The sequence below is a fragment of the Lissotriton helveticus genome, chromosome 5_1, assembly GCF_964261635.1.
Source record: "Lissotriton helveticus chromosome 5_1, aLisHel1.1, whole genome shotgun sequence".
NCBI lineage: Eukaryota > Metazoa > Chordata > Amphibia > Caudata > Salamandridae > Lissotriton > Lissotriton helveticus.
The window spans coordinates 2,135,451,016-2,135,473,101 of record NC_136065.1 but is presented as its reverse complement, the minus strand read 5'-3'; the positions used below and the strand labels follow the sequence as shown (position 1 = coordinate 2,135,473,101).

The 22,086-nt window shown below is 43.3% G+C and overlaps 1 protein-coding gene across 1 annotated transcript in view; it reads left to right on the top strand.

Annotated features, from left to right (window-relative positions):
- Positions 1-22,086, top strand: part of USP20 (ubiquitin specific peptidase 20) — a 352,979-nt gene that overhangs the window by 148,382 nt on the left and 182,511 nt on the right. The window contains exon 11 of the mRNA XM_078646239.1: positions 15,440-15,577. Within this exon, the coding sequence (XP_078502365.1) occupies positions 15,440-15,577 (138 nt within the window). The remainder of the gene's footprint in view (positions 1-15,439; positions 15,578-22,086) is intronic.

The following is a 22,086-nucleotide window of genomic DNA, read 5'->3' as shown; positions in this document are numbered from 1 at the left end:
ATCATAGTTGACATTTGTTTTTCTTTGGGCCATTAGGTCATTAGTCTGGAGGGGAGAGCTACCAAGGGGGGACGTGAGCCAGTGAGGGTGGTTGGTAAGCATGTCATATTTGTCACTCGGATAATGGATTGCTCAATTTTTGCGACTTGATCAGTGAAGAAGTTAGCAATTTCTTCACAGTGTTCATTTGGGCAGTTGTTTTGTGTGAGGGTAAGGGTAGTTTGTAGGTTAACTGTGTTAAAGAGTTCCCCGGGTCTGTTACACACAGTTAAATTAGTTGTGGAAGTAAGTGGCTTTTTCTCTAAAGATGTGCTTTCTTATAGGAAAGCCAGGCAATTCTTAAGAGTGAGAGGAGCACTGTAGAGGGCGTTCTGTCTCCTTATCCTTTCTGACTGTCTTAGTTGTCTTCTGTCGTTCAAATCTGAGGATAACCAGTATTTCAATTAGATTTTTCTAGATTGTTTTAGTTTAAGCGGTGCCTCTTGGTCAAGAACATCAGTCATCGCTGTATTGTAGTAGGCAGTGAGGTCATAAACTGTGCAAGTGAGAGGGTGATACTGTAGTTGGGCACAGATCCTAGATTCCAGATCCCTTATTGGGATTTATTTCTAGCCCAGTGCATAGTTTTGTTGGATGAGGCTGGGTGGGATCTGAGGGGGGTCTTGATATTAAACAGTATGAGATGATAGATCGAAGGATGGATCGAAGTTATGATCGAAGCTATGGGTGTGATGGATCGTTTTTAATGATCATCGCATCTAGAGTGGAGCCTTCATTATAGGTTGGTTCATTGCAGAGTTGTTTGAGCTCGTTTATTTCAAGAAGTAATTTGTTTCCCTTGTCTTTTTCATAAATTCACATGCTTGAATCATTATTATCAAAGCTTTAACCCAAACAGCGGAAGGCCAAAATGAGGCCAGGTTCCGTAAAACAGTTCATACCATTGCAGGTTTATTTCTGGTCCGCATTTGAAGTGTAGTAATGCTTAGTGAAACTATGTGCGATTTTCCATGTTAAGGCTTTGTATATTTCTGTGTGTGAAGATCCAGCAGAGAGAACCACCGTTGCTCTCTTTGGCATACTTCTCATTAAATGAGCCTTAATAGTTCAAGGGAATGACCTGTTCATAGTGACACAAGCCAGCGTGATGCATGAGACTACCATCTAATAAAGGTCTAACCTTATTTGATGGACTGTAAAATACATAGCTGTTCTGAATGACTAAACTCCATGGTGTTTTGCAAAAGACTGCAGTGGTAGGATTTGTGAATGAGGTGCTAAGGCGATCATCTGATTCAAATGACATATAGGAAATTTAGAAATCAATCTTGGATTTGTAGATAAAAATACCCTATCCTTAATGAATTGTAAGTGTGGTTTCTTATAAGAGTTCCTTACAATTCACTTACCATTATAGCAGATGTAATTGCTAATGAAGTCCGTTTTCCATGAAAGCTTTCATGAAGCTCTGTAAATAGACTCACACGACTCTTTTTAAGATGGTGGCAGCCTGGTCTTTGAGTGAAAGTTCTAAATTAATGTTTCATGAATTCTTTAATCAACCTTTCAGAAATTAAAGATGTCTTGTCTGCTCTTCTGAAATATCTAAAATTTCTGCCAATGGACTTTAGTATTGGCATAACTCAAGCAAGCATTGGCACAGCCAATATGTCTCACCTACGCAAGAGCTATGGACTTTATCAATGTTTTTTAGCCAAGTTGTACACCAGCGTAGCTGCTGTTTGGCATGGCCAAAAGTTAGTGGCGTAGAGGAGAGAGGTGTGGAGTGTCGTAGAGTGGAATGGCAAAGAGTGGTTAGAGTGTTGTAGTGGAGGAGCAAGGAGTGTCATGTATTGGAGTGGCGTACAGTGGACAGGTGTTGAGTGTTTTGGTGTAGAGTGTTGCAGAGTATAGTGGCGTAGTGTGCAGCAGGATAAAATTCAGTGGTTTACAATGCGCACTGTAGACTGCAGTGGCATAGGTTAGAGTGTTGTGTAGTAGAGTGGAGTTTGTGCGGAGTAGAGTTTGTGCAGAGTACAGTGGCACTGAATGCATAGAGTGCAGTGAGTTAGAGTAGAAAAGGTTGACTAGGGTGGCGCAGAGTGCAGTGGTGTAGAGTACAGTGGTGTGGAGTGAACTGATGTAGGGTGCATTGGCTTAGTGTTAGTATAGTGGCATAGAATTGAGCTACGTACAATGCAGTGTTGTAGAATGCTGTGGGGCAGATTAGAGTGGTACATAGTAGAGTGAAGTGGTGTAGAGTGGCATAGAGTACATGGGGTGGAGTGAATGGAGGCAGTGGTGTAGAGTGCAGTGGTTTAGAGTGGATTGGCACAGATTGGTGGATTGTGCAGTGGTATAGAGTGCTGAGGCCTACAGTAGATAGTTCAGAGTCGAGTGAATTGGTGTAGAGTAGAGTGGCATAAAGTGGTATAGATTGCAGTGGAGTACAGAGGATTGTCTTAGAGAGCAGGGGCATAGAGTTGAGTATTACAGAGTAATGTGCATTGGTGTAGAGTGTATTGGCATAGAGTGCAGTGCCATACAGTGTGTTACAGAGTGACCTAGACTGGAGTGGTGTAGAGTGTAGTGGCAAAGAGTAAAGTGGTGCAGGTTAGAGTACAGAGTCGTGGAGCTGTTCAAAGTGTAACAGAGTGCAGTGGTGTAAAGTTGAGTGGTGCAGAGTAGAGTGCAGGGGCGTGGAGTGGCATAGAGTGCATGGTGTGACAGCACACTCTCTATTGAAATGACCATTGTATTTGCACAGACATAGAGTTTTACTAATAATATTATGCAGCGCACAAACGATAATGTGTGGAAATGGCATCACCAAGTGTATTGATTTGATCATAATGAAATATTTGTTTCCAACACACTTCAAAATAAAAAGAAATGTGCTTTATTGGTGCATTCCAAATTCTGATGTATTCTGAAATACTTGAACATTTCATTTAAATGACCTTGTGTGCTAGAAAAATAACCTTTCCTATCCCCAGTATCCAGCAAGATTGTCGCATAAATCCTCTCACTTTGAAGTCCGAGAAAGAAAAGTAAAACACCAAACTCTGTGGGAAGACAGAGCCTGAGATTTGACCTCCGTCTTTGAATGCACAGCAAATGTGATAAGGCAAGAACAAGATTTACATGTCTGTTTACAGAATGGACACTTGTGGAAAAATACAAGGGGATTTGGTGTGAAAAGGCTTTATACCTTGGGAGGGACAAAATCACCCTGGACGGCCTAAAACAAAGAAAGCCAGCAAAGAGAAAGCCAGAAAATGTGAATTACAAAGCCAATGGTAAGCAACGGGCGAAATGCATTCCCAGGGAAGTCTTCTGAAAATCCACCAGATGTCGTTAACTAATCAGACAGCTGTGCAGTCTGGTAAGCTTCAACCTTTTTTTTTTTTTTTGAAAACTTTATTTTTGTTGCAGATTCATTTCATATACAATAAAACAAATATGCCGACAGTGCCATTCGTAACTACCATAAACTTCAATTCTACAGTTGAGTAACACACAGCCCATCAGCCCACATCCCGAAGGCCGGGCGGCAGTAGGTGGTAGCGCGTCAAAGCAGACGGAGAACATAGCAATGCATCTGTACGGCAGAATAATCTGATCTGCTTTTGTATTCTTTTTTATTTAGGTTACCCCCCAACTCCCCGATAGAACCCCCCGCCCAAAAAACTGGCATCTAGTGGGAAAAACCATGTGTATACAGTTCGTTCACCTCAGTGTGGCTCTCCCAGGGGCAGAAGAGACAGCAACGTTTGACCAGAGTAAGAAGGAAAACCTACCTGGATTGAAACACAGTCAGCATGAGTGAGCATATACGTGCGTGGCAGGCCAGGCCCTACACCAAGTTAGTACTCTCCCTCCCCCTCCTCTCCACCCTCACTCTCGGACCCCGTACCCTCAGGGGTGAACAACTCCGCACTCGTGCCCTCCGAATCCTCAGCAGTCGCTCCCACCACACGCATCATTCGGTAAGCTTCAACCTTAACATATTTAGGTAGTTTCATTAGATAAGGTAAAAACTGGCTTCCGTTTTAAAGCATTTAAGCATAGGTTTTGGCAGCGGATGGTACCTTAGTCACTCTTAAGGGCATATCCGGGCCAACAAGATGTTCCATTGAGGGGGTGGGGTGGTTAACAGTGGGTTGGGGGGTGGGGGGGGTGAGTGGCAGGTTGTTGATTGGCTAGTGGCAAAAACTCAGACTTCCTTTTAATGGAATGTTTGTAGCAGGATTTTTCTGAAGTCTCCTTTTCTTTTTTTTATCAGCTTTATTTATTAGATGTTTATCTCGAAAGAAGTAGTTATTTTATTATGTCTCTGCATATTGATTAGCAGAGTTAGATGTCAATACTAAAATTTCCAGGTTGCGCAACACTCAGATCGGAAAATAATAACGGACATAAATATGTGAATGAATTGAGATCCAAAAGAGTTTGTAATCAAAAGTTTTGCTATATTACTGTTAACAGTGATCGAAAGTAATAAGACATTTATTCTGCGTTATACCTTTTTATAATTATAATATCCTCTTACATTGCCATGACCACTGCTCTTAGTATGGCTGGTGCATCAGGATGTTAGCTGCTGGGGGGCGTGGCTTGGACGCCGAGGAAGATGGCGGTTTAAGGCGTCGCTCTTCCCGCAACGAGTTCCCAAACCGGACATTGGAACGCGTTCCTCCGATCACATCTGCAATGTGAAAGCAGATTTAGTGATCGGAATATCCCTGGAATGCGGTGAGCCGACTTTCGTGATTGGAGCTGCTCCGAAACCGGAGAATCGTCGAGCGGGACCCTGGAAGCTCTCTGCCGCGTCTCCAATGAGAGAGTGAGAGCGGTATGCAGCGCGCGATCACCGAGGAGCTGTGGGTGATTGTGGATACACGGCGCTCTTGAAACGCGGGGGACCCGGAAGTCTGGAAGAAATTTGATCGGCAGAATATGCCCTGAACTCGATGTACTACTGACAAGTGAGTGCAGCCCAGCCCAGCCCGGCCCGCCATGTGGGGACTCTGTATGTACTGCACCTTTACCAAGATGGCGGCCGCCATCTTCATAAATACACAGATCGAGTGTGACTAGCCCCTAATATATCGACTACATGAATGAGAGGCAACATTGCAACACCATTGGCAGTATTATTATCTGTGGAAAATCGGGGGCACACAATCCTGACCCACAATGAAGGCCTAACAAATGTGCACCGTCTGAAAGTGGCGCAAATATCACTAATAGCGTGACTCCTCCCATGAAGCCATGTGTGAGTCTGAGTGAACCTAGAAGGGCGTCCTACGGCAACTCCTTGATCTTCACTGTGGCGCTTCGTGACTGCTGTGTGTCCTATGTGTCCTGTAAGCTGGATGATCATATGCGACATATCCTTAGATCCATGTGTTATTGAGGCTTGGCACTAGCTGACACTGTATTGGACGAGTGGCAATCTTCAGGGCGGATCTCTCCGGAACATACCAGGCCTTAAATCCCACGCAACAATCCAATCTCTTTGCTTGTGGGAGCCTCTATGCCTCAGCCAGTCTGCTGAACTGATCCTCATCTAATCCACAACCTTCTACCTACGCTAACGTGTCTGCGTCAGTCCTATATATATCGACCGCCTCTGCTTTACACACCTGGGGCAAAAGCTTTCGAAGCTTCCGAAGCACCACTCAGGATGGATATCAAAGACCAGAACTCCCTGAAAAGACTCAAATCGGACAATTCGAACCCGGGATCACCGAACAAGACGAAGAAAGTTACTACAGAAGCTCTTGATATGATCTTAAACAGGCTGGACGAGGTAAAAGATTTAGCTAAGTCCACCAAGGAGGAAGTAGTGGCGATACGTCAAGATATTAGGGACACTAATGCTCGTCTAACGGAAACGGAATCCAGGATTAGTCGCTTGGAGGATATCGAGGTCAAGACTTGTGCTGCTCTAAAACACCTACATATCTCCTCTGATCAAACCGCTCGACGACTGGCTGAATTGGAAGATAGAAATAGGAGAGGAAACCTACGCATTTTCGGGATTCCGGAAGGATCAGAGGATTCAGAAGGGTCGTGCATCCAGTTCTTGGAGTCGTGGTTTGCTCAGGCCACTAATTTGACTTTCACTAACCCCCTAGAGTTTGACAGAGCACACAGGGTTCCTGGAAGAATTAATAAGACGCAAAAAGGTCCCAGGCCCATCGTCTGTAAGCCATTACGATACCAGCATGTGGAGCAAATACTCGCCTTTGTTCGAAAACACAATCATATCTTATGGAGAGACGCAAAGATCTATATCTCTCAAGATTATAGTAAAGAGACGGTAGAAGTAAGAAAGGCATTCTTGGCCCTACGACCACAGCTGAAGTCTAGGGGATACCTATTTGGTTTTGTGGGTCCGGCGAAATATAGAGTAACGATACGGGGAACGTCTCACATCTTCACGGATCCCATGAAACTCAAACGCATGCTCGGGGAGCTTGATGAACGCGACATGGACACCAATAACCCAGATAATATGATGGCCTCGGCTTCAGGATATAAGTGATCGCTATGGAGTAGATGCATACAACGGACCGTCACCACTCGTATGGACTCACTGACTTTATGACCCTAACAACTAACAAGCTGGGTCTTGCACTTGAGTCATCTTCCTACAACGGGGAGTTGTATCGTGAGTTGCATTAGATTACAACGTACTATTTTGGTTAACGATGATAAATGATGGCACACTATTTTGCCCTGATTCCTTGATATAGTTCCCCTTAACGAACTAATTCTCTGCTTGGAACTATGTTTAGTCATTTTTCATAGATAAAATGTTGTGACATGGACACATTGACTAAGTGCTTGCTCACTGGTACTTTATTGCTTTTGCTAGATTACTTTGCTAGGTTACTTATCATTACTGAATAGGCCCAGAATTTAATTGTGCTAGGCTACTTTGCTAGGCTACCTATCATTACTGAATAGACCCTGAGTCTACTAGCCCTTAAGGCAATTGATGACGGATACCTTCCAGTGGGCCGTGTTGTGCTTTATAGTGCCTTTACTCACAGTTTACTTACAGTTCTTTTGCTATAAATCTATCTAAGGAAGTATTCTAGATTATCTCTGGCTAGCAGGAATGTACCTAGGAAGTCTTTTTGGCCTCATGTTGGTTCACCGTACTATTTCAATGTTTTTCTGCTTGCGTAAGTGTTAATAAGTATTACGCACTGTGCATAACTATTCCAATGTCTACACAAGACTAGTTTAGGCGGGAGGGCTACTGCGATTTTCCTCACGTCGCCATGCTTCTGCACTACAGTTGGGGAGGGTGGGGTGGGGGGATGTGGGGGAGAGGGGGGGATGTGAATTGTATGTTATGGTTTGTATTTTTGCTTTTTCTTTTTCTTTTGCTTTCTCTTCTCATTCTTCTTCCCCTTTCTTCACTATTCCTTTCTCCTCTAACCTATCCCTTTTCTCTTGACTGGACAAGTTGTATCATGCACGAGCTGTATCTACATACCTATAATCAGACCATTCGTGTTCTATCTCTGGGCGCCCGAACGTCTGCTCATGGTCTCTGTCTGTCTTGCAACATAAGGGTCAAAGCAGGGTACTCCTCACATGAAGTGCTAACCGGCGCGTCACTTTTTAGATCTCATAAAGCATTCATGATACATACATTAGTATAAATGTCATATCCAACGCTCTCCACCCCGCTTGGGACCGCCTCGCTTAACCAACTAAAGATTCTGTCTATGAATGTTAAAGGCTTGAATCAACCCGTAAAAAAACAGAAGATATTAGACTATGTGCGCAGGCAGAAGGGGGACATTGTTATGTTGCAAGAGACCAAACTAGACGTTAAACAGTTCTATACTCTGCGCAACAAGTTTTATCCGGAGGTTGTGGGGTCAAGTGCACTTGGTAAAAAGAATGGGGTCCTGATGCTATTATCAAAAAGATCAAAGGTAGAATTACTGTCTTCCTCATCAGACGAAAAGGGACGCTGGGTCACAGTAAAGCTTGCCAAGGACAACACGGAATTTTTTATCACAAATATATACGCACCTAACACTAATGATTTAGAATTTTGGCAGGACTTAGTCAAGCAGATTGAGACGATACCTGATACGGCAATACATGTGCTAGGGGGTGACTTTAATCTTCCGTTTGACCCTGCCCTAGACAGGGATTCGAAGTGTGTGTTTAAACCGAACAAATCACATAATGCTTTCATCAAATTATGTCAACGGTTCAATCTGATTGATACGTGGAGAATACAAAACCCTACTGACAGGGACTACACATTTTACTCTTCTCCTCATGATTCGTACTCCCGCATTGACTATATTTTCATTACACAAAATGGCGTTGCAAGAATAGAGGATACGTCAATTGAACCGAGAGTACTGTCAGACCACTCATGCATATCTCTATGCCTCAGCAACATTACACCGTCCCCTAAACAAACGTCATGGAGACTCAATGAGGAAATCTTACACAAAGAACAAAATAAAACTGACATCCAAACAGCTATTCGGTCATATCTGGAGATTAACAGGAGGGGGGACACCTCAGATCTAGTGCGATGGGAGGCTTTGAAAAGTACCCTGAGGGGGGTGTGCATCAAAATCCGTTCAGCAATGAACAGAGATTGCAATGCAAAATTGGAAGCGTTAGAAACAGAGATAGCTCATCTGGAAAATAGACACCAACTAACAAGGGATCGGGAGACACTTAATACCATGACTAACAGAAAATACGAATATAACAAGCTGGTGAGCGAAAGAGCGGGGGTATGGCTGGACAGAAGGCGAAGATTTAAGCTCTGTGAATCTAATAAGGCTGGTAAGAGCCTGGCGGCATACCTGAAGTTCAAAGTGCAAAAAAATACTATTAATGTCATAAGGGACTCTGCGGGAGTAGGCCATTCGGACCCTCAAAAAATAACAGAGGTCTTTAAAGACTTCTATGAAGACCTGTATGCTAAGAATGAATCGGTTGAGGAGGGCAAAATTCAGGAATATTTACAGGAGTGTGACCTCCCAATACTAGGGCTAGAAGACCAACACAGCCTTAATGAACCGATTTCGGCTTCTGAGGTGGAAAAAGCAATCAGGGGATTGAAATGTGGGAAAGCACCAGGCCCTGATGGCTTTACGGCTAAATTCTACAAAAGCTTTGCCACAGATTTGGTCACCCCCCTTCTGAACCTCTTCCACGAATTCACGGAATCAGGTGCAGTGAGGGGCACGTTGGCAGAGGCAACTATTGCAGTTTTACCAAAAGATGGCAAGGACCCGTCGCTACCAAAAAACTATAGGCCGATCTCCCTGATTAATTTAGATTGTAAATTACTAGCCATGATCTTGTCAGCCCGTTTACAAAAAGTTCTTCCTGCCCTCATACACCCATCTCAGTCTGGTTTCTTAAAACATAGACTGTCTAGCGATAACACCAGAGTATTAGCCCATGCCCTAGAAAAAGCAAAACTGTTGAATACCCCCACCGTAGCAGTCACACTAGACGCTGAAAAAGCCTTTGACAAGGTAGATTGGACCTTCCTTGAGGCAGTTCTACGCAAATTTAATCTAGGGAAGACATTCATTAAACTTGTAATGGCTCTGTATGCCGGCCCTACTGCTAAGGTTAGGGCGGGTGGCTCCTTCTCCTCTTCCTTCTGCTTGAAACAGGGAACAAGGCAAGGGTGCCCACTATCTCCATCTTTGTTCTTGTTAGCTATAGAACCCTTTCTATGCCATATCCGAACTAATGAAGCCATTGCTGGCATTTCATTTGATGACTGTAATGTAAAGCTAACCGCATACGCCGATGATGTGCTGATTCTGACGGAGAAGGCTGAGGAGGCTATCCCAGCTTTAATGGACACAATTGATGGGTTCTCTAAAGTTTCAGGGTACAAACTGAACAAGGACAAAACAGAAGTCAAGCTACTTAACAACATCGGGAGTAAAGAAATACTGGTCTCATCTGGCCTTACATGGCAACCAAAAGCTTTTAAATATCTGGGCTTAGACTTTGAGAAAGACTTAATAACGACGCTGAAAGTGAATGAAGAATTAACGTTAAAAAAGATATCTACACTATTAGATAGCTGGTCACCCACATTTCTGTCCTGGTGGGGTAGGGTTGAAACTCTTAAAATGATGTGCACACCTCTAGTTAATTACCTGGCCTGCATGCTCCCAATGACTTTCTCGGACGAATTCATCAAAAAAGTGGACAGGTTGTTTGGAGAGTTCCTGTGGCGGGGGAAAAAAGCCAGGATATCACTAAAAAAGTTACAGTTGGCAAAAGAAAAAGGCGGCCTGGGCCTGCCCTCGTTCAAGAACTACCAGACGGCCTTCCTCTGTAAACAGGGGGCCCTTTGGCTGGTTGACTCTACATCTTATACCCCAGTTTGGCTATCTATCGAGCGGTCGTTAATGGGACATGCACCCCTCTCAGCTCTCCTCAGCATGGATTTGACCCACGTACCCCACTCCAAATACATCCTACTAAATACTAGAAGAGCACTCCTCAGGCTTGACCAATCACATAAAACTGCCTCGGTGATTAAGAAATCCACCCTAGTCTCGTTATGGTATAACCCTATGTTTCGGATAGAGGGAAAGACCCTTTATTGGGAGGTGTGGGCTACACGTGGTATCCACATGGTGAATGACCTCTATGAACATGGTAGGCCCCTACCCTTCTCAACACTACAAAAGAAATTTAATTTACCACCCATAGAATTCTACCAGTTCTTGAAATTGAAAGCCGCTATCTCTAGGCGTGCCCTCAACACGGACTTACCATGGTTGCTGACCCGTCTCAGACTATTATACCATGCTGACCATTTTGTATCTAGAATATATAAACTGCTCCTCCCCCTGCCCAAGAAACCACACAAGTTAATGGAAAGTAAGTGGGATTCGGAACCTAATTCGACAGGTATACCAATAGACTGGGAGGTACTGCACAATACTGCATTAACAAACAAAGTATCCCCGATTCTATGTCAAACGAAATACATGTTGCTGAACAGAGTGTTCTGGACACCTCAGAAATTGTTTACATGTAAACTGAGGGATACGCCTAATTGTTGGAACTGCCAGGAAGTACCTGGAGACTTGGCACACATGCTTTTTGATTGTCCCCTGTTAAAGTCATTTTGGGAAAAAATATTTGCATACATCCATAAGGTATTCGGAATCTCACCTGTGCAGGAATTTATATATGTCATCTTAGGCCCTTTAGAAACACAATTACCGGACATCCATGACAGACAATTGCTTGATATCATGTTAACACTGGCGTGTAAGGTCATTCTATATAAGTGGAAAAACTTTACTGAAGTCAACTTTAAAATGTGGCTGGAATGGCTTTCCTTCTTGAGAGGGGCGGACAACCCGGCACTACAGTCGACCACGTGGAAGCCTTCGAACAACAAACTGTGGGCCTCCCTAGATGCATCATCCTCCCACTTTGAGCCCCCATGATGCACGCCTCAACGGATGCACACTCCAAAGGACTGCCTGTCTATATAGAATTTAATTTGTTTTAATGTATATGTATATGCTTTGCTATGTACTTATTGTCGCCTACACCGCGACCCAAGCTCCTGTGAACCAACTGCTAGTGATATATGGGTACATCTGTCCTCTCTCTCTCCTCTTTTTTCCTCCTTCTTTGATTTGATTATTGTAGGTGTCTTTTTGCCAATGCTATATCCATCTATATTCTGGAAGATTTATTGTATTGTCTTTATTTTCAATTTTATCTAATCTTCAATAAAAAAGATTTGAAATAAAAAAGGATGTTAGCTGCTTTCCTTGCTATCAGCCAACAATCCTCCTGAAAGCGCAAATAATCAAACTGTGGAAGTTAATGAGCCAGGCTGTCCGATTGTAGATTTTCATGAAGTATTTGTCCTCTCTTACTCCTGGACAGCTGGTGCACATCTGGTTTGACGTGTCCCTCAATTCCGTGTCAGTTAAGTATGTTTAACAATTGCGCGCTGACATGGTTAGTTTACTTAAAATGTCTCACCTCGTCTTCCTCCACTGCCAAGTATTTATTTTCGAGGCATATGCAATATTAGAATGCTCCAATCTCTGCTTACTTGCTGCCATTGAAAGTTAAGTTGCTATTGGGTCATTTCCAAACTTGAGATAGCAGTAGTAGACATGAAGACAGATTACTCATAAGAACATTGATAGTTCTGATTGTTTTTCGGCATTAAGATGAGAAGAGAAGATAACTACTTCAACCTGTAGCCTCTTTCCAGAGATGGAAACACTTTCCTTGATGTAAATTCTGTCTCCCAAATCCAAATCTTTGGTTGGACTTTGTACTGACTTGGTATATTGATTATTACACCCAATTTTGTGAATGTTCCCACTGTTTAATTGAACATCTGAGGCTTCAAGAGTAGGTACCCTGATCAGCCATTTGTCTACGTAAAGGTATGGGTATACTAAATCAGTCAATTCGTAGGCTTCACACCCATACCTCGGCAAAAGTCCGATATACCAGAGATGGGGAACTTACAGAGTATTTTCCTTCATTAATTGGGGTACGGCAAGGCTGTGTCCTTGCTTCTTGCCTTTTCCTCCTTTATATCAATGGTCTTGGACGTTCTCTATCGTACAGGGAAAGATTTACCGAAAATCGGACTGCGTCAGGTTCCGGTACCACTCTATGCCAATGACGCAGTCCTCATAGTCAGAACAGCCAACGGCCTCCAATCTTTGTTGGATTCCTTTAACATCGTCATGACCAATCTGGGCTTCAAGACAAATAGGAATAAGACTTTTATAATAAAGTGTTACCTTTCAATGTCGTTTTTAACTGGAAAGCTTCATTTTAGCGTTAGAGCCATACAATTTCAAAGGTCCATTGATGCAGTTTTTAGTTTTTGTAAAAGATTGGGACATAAACCCACGAAAGAGCTTTTATGCATTTTTAAGAGTAAGTGTCTCTCTGGCACCAAATTTAGGGCTGGTGTTTGGGGTATTCCCACTGTTATTGTCTACAGGCTATAGAAAATACTTTCTTGAAAAGGCTTCTTTCAGTTCCATAATGAACATCTACAAGCTTCTGTTGCAAATAAGTTAATCTACTATTTATAAAAGACCATATTCGATACAGCGTTTCTACTCTGGCTCAGAGTAGGGAACAACCCAGAGCCCATTTTTGTAGATTCGTGTTGGTCAATTGTTTATCCCTCGATAGGGTTTTAGATATTTCATTGCTCAAATACATGACCGATGCCTTTGCATCGTTAGGCATTTCGGAATACTTACACCTGGCAGATACCCTTACTGTTAGTCATACCCAAAGTTAAGGAGCTCTAATCCCAATACATTGATCCAATCCGTTCAACAAGCAGGGTAGTCGGGATAGTAGAGATTCTACAAGAACCCTTAGATGCCAAACCATATATTGCACAGTATCGCTCAATAATCCGACAAAAGTGATATAACTTTTTTACTGACCAAGTTCTGTTTTAATACCATATGTTTCCTGGCAGCATTCCCAATCCAGGGTACTTGGTTTTCCTCTCTCCCCCACTGCCCCTGTGATAAGCTTACACCTCAAGCACAATGCATTTTATTCTTCTTTGTACTCTGTATACAACATGAAGGAGGCATTTTCTTCACCCAGTTTTGAAATTATCAGGAATCGGAACCCACAATGTAGCTTTTGATTAACTGCAGAATTAGGAACTGAAGTTGTCATTTACTTTATTTTGAGTGCCCTTCGGGTTCGTAGGAATTACTGACTGAGAGGTTCACTTTTTGTTTTATCAGTACCCGTCGCTAGCTTAGACCTTTTACATGGCATAATGGACCCTTTGCAGCCCAAATGTTAGGGCTTTCTAAGGTTATTGCTGTGTTGTAGTCTTTGTAATTAGCAGGAAATGAATTACACATTTGTTTTTCTTAATGAATATCTTTTTTATGATTTTCATAATATTTGGACTGCATACTTTTAAACCAAAATAGTTATTTATTGACTGACTGATTGTTGTAAGGGTGTACTATGCAAATGCAACCCCTTCTCCAGGTACTAGTCGCTCCCCGTGCCATACATATTGTGAAAACTGTTGGTGGCAGTGTTAGCACAAAAGGTAGCACTTTCAATTGAAAATGACCATCTGCCACATTAGTGCAAAGAAATTTCCTGTGATGTGTGTGGCTCGAGATATAATCATAATCCTTCTTCAGAAAAAATGCTGCCACACGGTCTCCATTGTTGAGGCAAGAAAGTGTCTCCTGCAGCTGATCATGTGAAAGCGTGGTTTTTGAAATACTTGTTGAGACATCTCAGATCCAACACCGACAGCCAGTCTCCAGATCTCTTTAGTATGATAAAGAATCTTGGATGGAGTCCTTTCCCCTTTTCTGAAGCTGCAACTTCCTATATAGCCCCTTTCTGAAGCAACTTGATCCGATCCATGTTTAGCTCCTTTAGGAGCACCCTGGGGCAGTACTCCTAGGATTTCTGCAAGATCTGAAACTGTCTCAAGGTTGCTGCTATAAGCATCTTCCGTCTCATTGTTTTGATCTGGAGGCAGGAAATTACTCCCAAGAGGGGTTTAGTCAACTCTAAGAAATAGAAGTGGTTAGATAATCTGGTGATCTCCAGTTTCCTATTTGTGAATACCTGCTTTGGAGCCTATTATAAAAGTTATAAACTTGGGAAGGATGCCTTGCTGGAGGAGGAAATGTTGCATACCTGTAACCATAGTTGTCCAGTGACACAATACTCCTCACAATTATAACAATTACCCCTCATTAGAGGTTTGTTGAATCTCTGTCAAAGAACAAGAACTGAGGTAAATGGCTTCTGGGGCTGAGTTGTCTAGGCGTTAGTGTACCCAATTCACTCTGGAAAGAAAATTCAAAATAGTTTCCATTTTGTTCTGAGAGCTGCTGTTATTTTCTTATGTTTGCTATGTGTAAATGAGGTTTCTAAAAAGTGATAGGAGAAAATAAAAACTGGAAACCATTTTTAGGAAGTAAAAATGTGTGTTCCCTGGTGTCCCGTGGGTTATACGACATTTCTTTGCTATGTGGTATTCCACTATTTAGTGGTTAGGACAGAAAGTGCATCTTTAGACCCAGACCTTTATCAAATAATATGAGTTTAGAGAGAAGACCTTACCAGAGGGCTACTGTTACAGATGTATAATGATTATTTGTTGTGCCCCATGTGCCTTTGTGGTCTCTGTATCAAGTGAATATTTCTCTAGGAAGTTAGTGGTTCTTGAGTTTGTGTTAGCAGCTTTCATTAGTGGGACTATTACAGAACCCATTTAGTGTGTCACCAAAAGTTGCATTTGATTTTTTTGCTTGTTTGTCATACAAAGCCGTGTCTATCTAAGTTTTTATTGATATATTCTTAACATGATTTTGTTCTCCTTTTCTACCTTCAGAGCCAGATAACGAGGCATACATGCGATGCTCCTCGCGTCCTTGCAGTCCAGTGCACCAGGATCATCACCCCAAGCTGTCCAGCAGCCCTCCTCGTTCCAGTCCACTGAGAACAGGCCCCTCCTATGTCTTAAAGAAAGGTGACCAGAGCTGAGGGGCTTAAGGGTTGGAACGTGCAGGTGTTTATTTTGGAGCTAGAGCTTTTAGGTGTATGCTCTGCTGCATGATGGTATAAAAGACGTGAGTTAGTGGCTGTGTAATATGCTTGATTTAATGCATGTAATGTTTGAGTTGCCGTGCGACCTGTACATATGTGTAAGGGTGTTTAGCATATTTGTGTATCAGTGATCATTGTCTCTGTTTAGGTTTGCGTGTACTGGCATGTTCGAGTTGGTTTATGTGGTCTTTTGTTGGGTCAGGCTCCCTTAATATGTGAGCGTTGGATTGTGCGCTGCACAGTTAAGGCTGCGTTTATCAGCTAACTAAATCACAAAGCTGACGTGAATCGCTTGCTAAGGTTGCTTGGCACTACATCCCAGTCCACTTTTTATTGAGCAAAATATTAGACAAGGAACACTTGTATACCAGGCAGTTTTAGTCCTGGTCCGACAGGGATAGTCTTGCCTAGAATGCACGGCCAGGTCCCATCGAGAAGAAAATACAAGCAACTATAGTTTGATTTTGGCCTCATCTGGTAAGTACAGCGTCAGTACCGTGGCACGGTGAACACAAGACCCACATCTGGGCATACCTGTCACACTTGAGGCATTCTGCAAAAATCAAAATTCGTTTTGTGCTGCTTGTGTTTCAGTTTGAGATGAACTATCTAAAGTTGATGGAGAACCTGAAATGCTAATGACCCTCAATTTTGAGGCTCTATGTACAACAACCTCCCTCAGAGAAGTGTTGTTCAGACCTTGGAAGAACTCCACCATTCAAGTGATTAGCCTTAGAACACTCTTGCTAGTGCAAGTTTTGCACAACCCATAATAAAACTATCAAAAGTAATTTAAAGTATGTAGAAGACTACTTCCTATAAGTAGAGCTTACCTTCTCATATATTTCATTCCTCCTATGTCTAGCAAACGCCTATGTACTTCAGACTGAGAACAAGACTGTGTACTCCAAATTCTTACCCATTTAAACATAACATACAACTGTAAAAGTGAGATATTGATATTCCTATCATGTGGACAGGCAGCTAACAAGGGGTTTTCAACTTCTCGTAATGGTTCGTCGGGCATCGCACTCTTGCTTTTGCAAAGACTAAAACCATAGACAGCTTGTCATTTTGGGACTTATCACTGTGAAAGATGCACTGCTTTATAGCTAAGTCCACGGCAAACCAACCATACATGAATTCACTCATTAGTTTCCAAAGCAGTCAATCAAAACTCTGATACTATTTTGCCAATTTCTCTGTATACTCCGATAGCGATATTAATCTATTCATTCAATTCCAAGCAGTCTCAAATTATCATTGCACTTGTGATGGCCAGGGTGTTCGGGCTGGTAGGAGGGACAGATCGATACACAAGAGTCTTGTAGGTGGCAGAGGTGTCTGTGTATTCCCTAGCACAGGGTGCCAAATCCTCTGTACATCAGAGGCCCAGCGTCTAGGTACAAACCTGAAACAATTTTGTGGATTGCAATCTGTGGGGTGTCGGTTCTGCCATTGTATCTAAATGCATTGCAGGAACCACGTTGAAATCCCTGGCAATGACCGTTATTCTCTGGGGGAACTCCGCCAGTATCGTGCTTAACGCCTCCATTGCACTTTGAGTCACCTGTGGCGGCTCATACAGACTGAGACGATTAAGTTGTGTTCCCTCCAGCTATCCTTCCAAGCCCACATATCTACCCAGCGGGTCTATGTGAGTGTTGGTAATCACCAGGTTGAGGATCTTTCTTAGGAGGATGGCTAGTTATCTCTAACCTCGTGCGAAGCCAGCATGATTGACTATCGTAGCTATAATGGCTCAAAAATGTGCAGTGGGTTCCCAGGAGGTGAGTCTCTTGAAGCATACGCACCACTGGTCCTCTCATTTGGCATACAAGAGAATTGCAGGCTGCTTAATGCAGTCCAGGAGCCCATTCACATTCCAGGAGAGGAATGAAATTTCACTCATAGGGTAAGACTGGGGAATCTGCCTCTAAGGGCTGGACCGTATGCTGTAGGCTTGTACGGAGAGCGCTTCAGTGAACATGGAAAAGCGCGCGAGTGATGATGGTGTAGCTGTGAATGCATATGCCACAGAGAAAGAACAATAACAGAACATGTGAAACAAAAACTGAAACCCCAGAAATAAAACCCCTGTGCCCCCAAGCTCCCCTTCCCCCGAAGCATCTGTTGCCCCCAGTAAGCTTTCACAGTCAACTGAAAAAACGCATCATAACAGATAGGGGTGTGTTCAGTGTCCTCAGGGACTAGTCGAAAAGGATGAGCTGCAGGGACTCGGGTCAACAAAGGATATCTGCACAGATCACGGGGTCGGCCCCAGCAAACATCACCCTCTACCCATCAGAAACTTAAAACGTAGGAAGGTGGGGGCTTCCTATGGCCCTAGCCTGTCTATCGGTTGATATCTAACCCCACCCCTGGCAAATCATCGTTCCGCTCTGAAGCTCCCAGGCCAGTGTCGGAGTGGGACATCACTGACTTTTCTTGTTTGTTTCCCCCTGGATTTGGTCCTCCTACGGGGACGGGCCTCTCGGCGATGGCAGCCCGAGCTCGTCGGGCGAGGACACTGCCGGAAATCCTCGGGACAGAAGCTTCTGCTCCACCGCCCACTTATATGCTTCTTCCGGAGGTTCAATGAAGTGGGAGTTGCTTACCACTTTTAAGGTGGCTGAGTAAAAACAGCATATAGCGAATATTGAGCGCTCTAACTTGCTACTTAACATCAGTAAATGATTTCATCACTTAGCCCGTACCGCTTTGTTGTAGTCTGGAAATATCATGAACCATTAGCCTTCAAAAGGGAGATTTTGGATTCTCCAGGCCTCATGTAGGATTTCATCTCTGTAGTTCATGACCCAGGTAATGAGCAGTCTTTGGAGGTCCCCGGATGTGTGGGGCTAGGGATCTGTGAGCATGTTCCAGGAGGAACCACTAGGACAGGGCTCCCTGGACCCATGTCCTAATCAAGTTTTCCAGAAATCTCTAGGTGTTGCCGGCTTAGTCTCCTTCATGGAAGCCCACGAATCGTAGATTGTTTAGTCATCATCTATTCTCGTTGTCCTCAGCGCGTGACTCACGGTGCTTGGTGGTAGATAGAAGTCGGAATACGGAGGATTTAAACATGTGGACCTTGTCCTCAAGCGTGGAGACCAGAGACTCTGCCTCAGTGACCCGATTAGTCACATAACAAGATCTTGGTGAAGCAGGGTAACATTTATGCACATTTCACCTATTTGGGACTTCACGGCCTCCCGCAATGCCTGGCTTTTCTGTAGAATCGCTGCCGTTTCGGAGCGATCCGCTGATTTCTACATGAGGGCATCACCCGCAATGGATGTGGTAAATTTATCCATCTTGGTTTGGGCAAGTGGGCCCTTTTCTTTACCCATTAGGTACTACAGGCCTCTCCTAAGCGACGATGATGGCGGAGGGTGGGACAACCAGTCTCTCCAAACCCGGCCTGCTTACCCCCGTCGATATGACCTGGTGGTAGGGTGGGGGCAGCAAAAGCAGCAAGGCAAGCCCTCATAGTAGATCAGGGCAGGCAATGGTGTTGATGGCCACCAGTAGAGAGTATGCCAGCCCGCTTTCCTCCTAAGTTGGCCCAGACGTCACTAAAGTGTGAAACGGGCAGCCCGGATTTCCTTTTTAAAATCTACTTTGAGATGTAGAAGACTTGCACCCTTTTAAATTTACCTCTAATGTGCCCGTCAAATTGCACTTTACTGCACACAAGCTTTCTGTTTACGCACACTCTCATGGTTTGTTTTGAGATGTTGAGGTTTTACGCTTTCAAAAAAATGGAAATACTTTGTGTTTTTGATTTGTGTACTGTCTGCACATGCCCTTTTATTATCATCATAATAATCAAATAAAGTTTTTTTTAACTTTGATTTTGAATTAATGGTTGACTTGGGCAATAAATATTAGGCTGCATGCAAGGAGCTAGGCTTTGACGATTTGAGTGATTTAAGCTGTTGCAGAGAATTCGTTTCTGCTGTATGTAGGTTGGGCTAAGTGCTTATACTACATTCTGGAGGAGTCATTTGTATGTGAGGAAGGGTGTGTTCATTTGCAATGCTCTAACTTTTGACAGAGCCTCCACAGCCCAGGTGAGCAGATAGTTTCAGTATTTGAGTCCTCATTAGAGTGTGAGGAAGGTTCATAGGCAAACTGAAAGGGTCTGATCCCTTCATGCAAGGGGGTGTGATCCTGAAGTAATGAGATCTTTCTCTTTACAGAGGCTGGTTTTCAAAGCTTTTAGAGAGATGTTAAGGTGGAGTTTCAAGGGGCTAGGGGTTGACGCCATTGTGTTTATTTATTTTTGTGTGCTATCTAGGCTTGCTGATTGATGTACGTGAAAACCTCTATGCTGGTTGAGTTCTCCATGTGTGAGTTAAATTGTGTCCAGTTTGCAAATGCAGCTCAGGACTGTGTGAGTTGAAATGTATTTGTTGGGTGGTATGCTGCATTTTTTGTTTTGTACTGCATGTGGGATTGGGTGAGCTTGTGTACATACTTCCAGTATGCCATAGGCTGAATGTCTTGTCTTGCTAGTGTTGTCATATTCCCCCAACATGTTTATTTATTTTAATTTTATTTATAGTGTTTTATATAGCGCGGACATGACCCGTGGGTATCAGAGCGCTTAACATATGGAAAACAGATTGACATTATAGTAACATTTATAGCAGCAAAACATATATAGAGGTAGCGGCAGTATGCTATCTAGGGAGGTTAGAAAGGGGAATTACCTAAAGACATAGAAGATTAAACAGTTGACATTATAGTAACAATTATAGCAGCAAAAGCAAATCTGGGGTGGGAGGTAATGTGCTATCTACGGGGATTAAGGTAAAATATATTCCTAACGCCTGAGTAGTTAGCGTTAGGGTGTGCATATGTTTAGGTAGTGTCATAGTCATGCAGTCAAGTTCTATGAGGTAGGATTGTATATTATTAACAAGTCAATATCGGCGTAATTAGCCATAAGAGTGGTATGGGTATAGCTGGATGCATCGATCATAAATATTAACAGGTTCAGGTATGGGTAATATCTTCAGGTGAAAGGTATAGAGTAAATATCACCTAATAGTGAGGTAGCAATAGATTGTAAAGCCGAGGCTTGAGTGGCATCAGTCGTTTGTCTTATTGGTCTTCCAAGAGTTCGTGGTGACTCCAGTACTTTTTTGGCAGAAATGTTCGTATCACTAGTCTGTGGGCATCTCTATATAGGGTATTTACTCATCATGTGGATTTTCAGTTCCCTTTTAAATGCTGCGATATTTTGAATCCTCCTGATGTGAGGAGGGAGTGAATTCCAGACTCTGGGGGCCGCTCCTGAAAAAGCTCGGTCATAAGTCTTTTTTTTCTGGAAGAAGGCCGGCCTCAATAGCAGCTCTTTAGAGCTTCTTGTTGCTCTGTTGCCTCCCGATATCTTAATTTTCTTGGCGAGATATCTCGGCATGTTGTAGTGGACCGCTTTATGTGTGATGCAGGCCATCTTCATTTTAATTCTAGCATCATAAGGTAACCAGTTTAGTGCCTTCAGGTGAGGAGATATGTGGTCGAATTTCCTCGTTCCTGTGATGAGTCTTGCCGCTGCGTTGAGACAGGCTTTTAGTGGTGCAGTGGATGTTTTCGGTAGGCCAGCTAATGTGGTACAGCCATATTCGATCCTCGAGATAACTAACGATTGGATGGCAAGTTTTAGGTCTGCTTCAGAGATAAAGGGCTTCAGTTTCCTTAGATAGTTTAAATGGAAGCGGGCGCCCTTGGCCATCAAGTTGATGTGTTCTTTCATGTCTAGATTCTTGTCTAGTGTAATTCCTAATAATTTGGCTGAATTAACTAGGGTCGGGGTGCAGTTCAGCACCGTCACCAATTTCGCCCATTCCTTTGCCTCTGTGTAACTCCTTGTCGGTGAGATTAACAGGAATTCGGTTTTATTGGCATTCAGTTTCAGGTGATTGGCTGTTAGCCACTGCAATGCTCTCTTTAGAGTTTCATTCATAAGGTCAATGTCTTCACTGCAGGCAATCTTCATGTATATTTGGGTGTCGTCTGCGTACATGTGGTAAGATATCTGTGAGATCCGAAGAATCTCTGTGAGAGGTTCAACATACAAGTTGAATAGATCTGGGGATAGCGTTGAGCCTTGAGGGACCCCTATTGTGTTAGGGCAGGGAGAAGAGGTTGCTTCGTTGACCAGGAATAGCTGAGTCCTGTTCTGCAGGAAGGAGTTAAACCACTTCAGTACGTTACCAGATAAACCCATCCTGTCTTGTAGTCTGGTCATCAGTATCGCATGATTTACCGTGTCGAATGCCGATGACAAGTCCAGTAGAATCAGTAGGCACGCATGATTTTGGTCAAGGGCTTGTAAAGCGTCATCAACAATATGTAATATCGCAGTTTCAGTGCTGTGTCCTGTTCTGAAACCTGATTGGCAGTCGTCTAGTAGTGAGA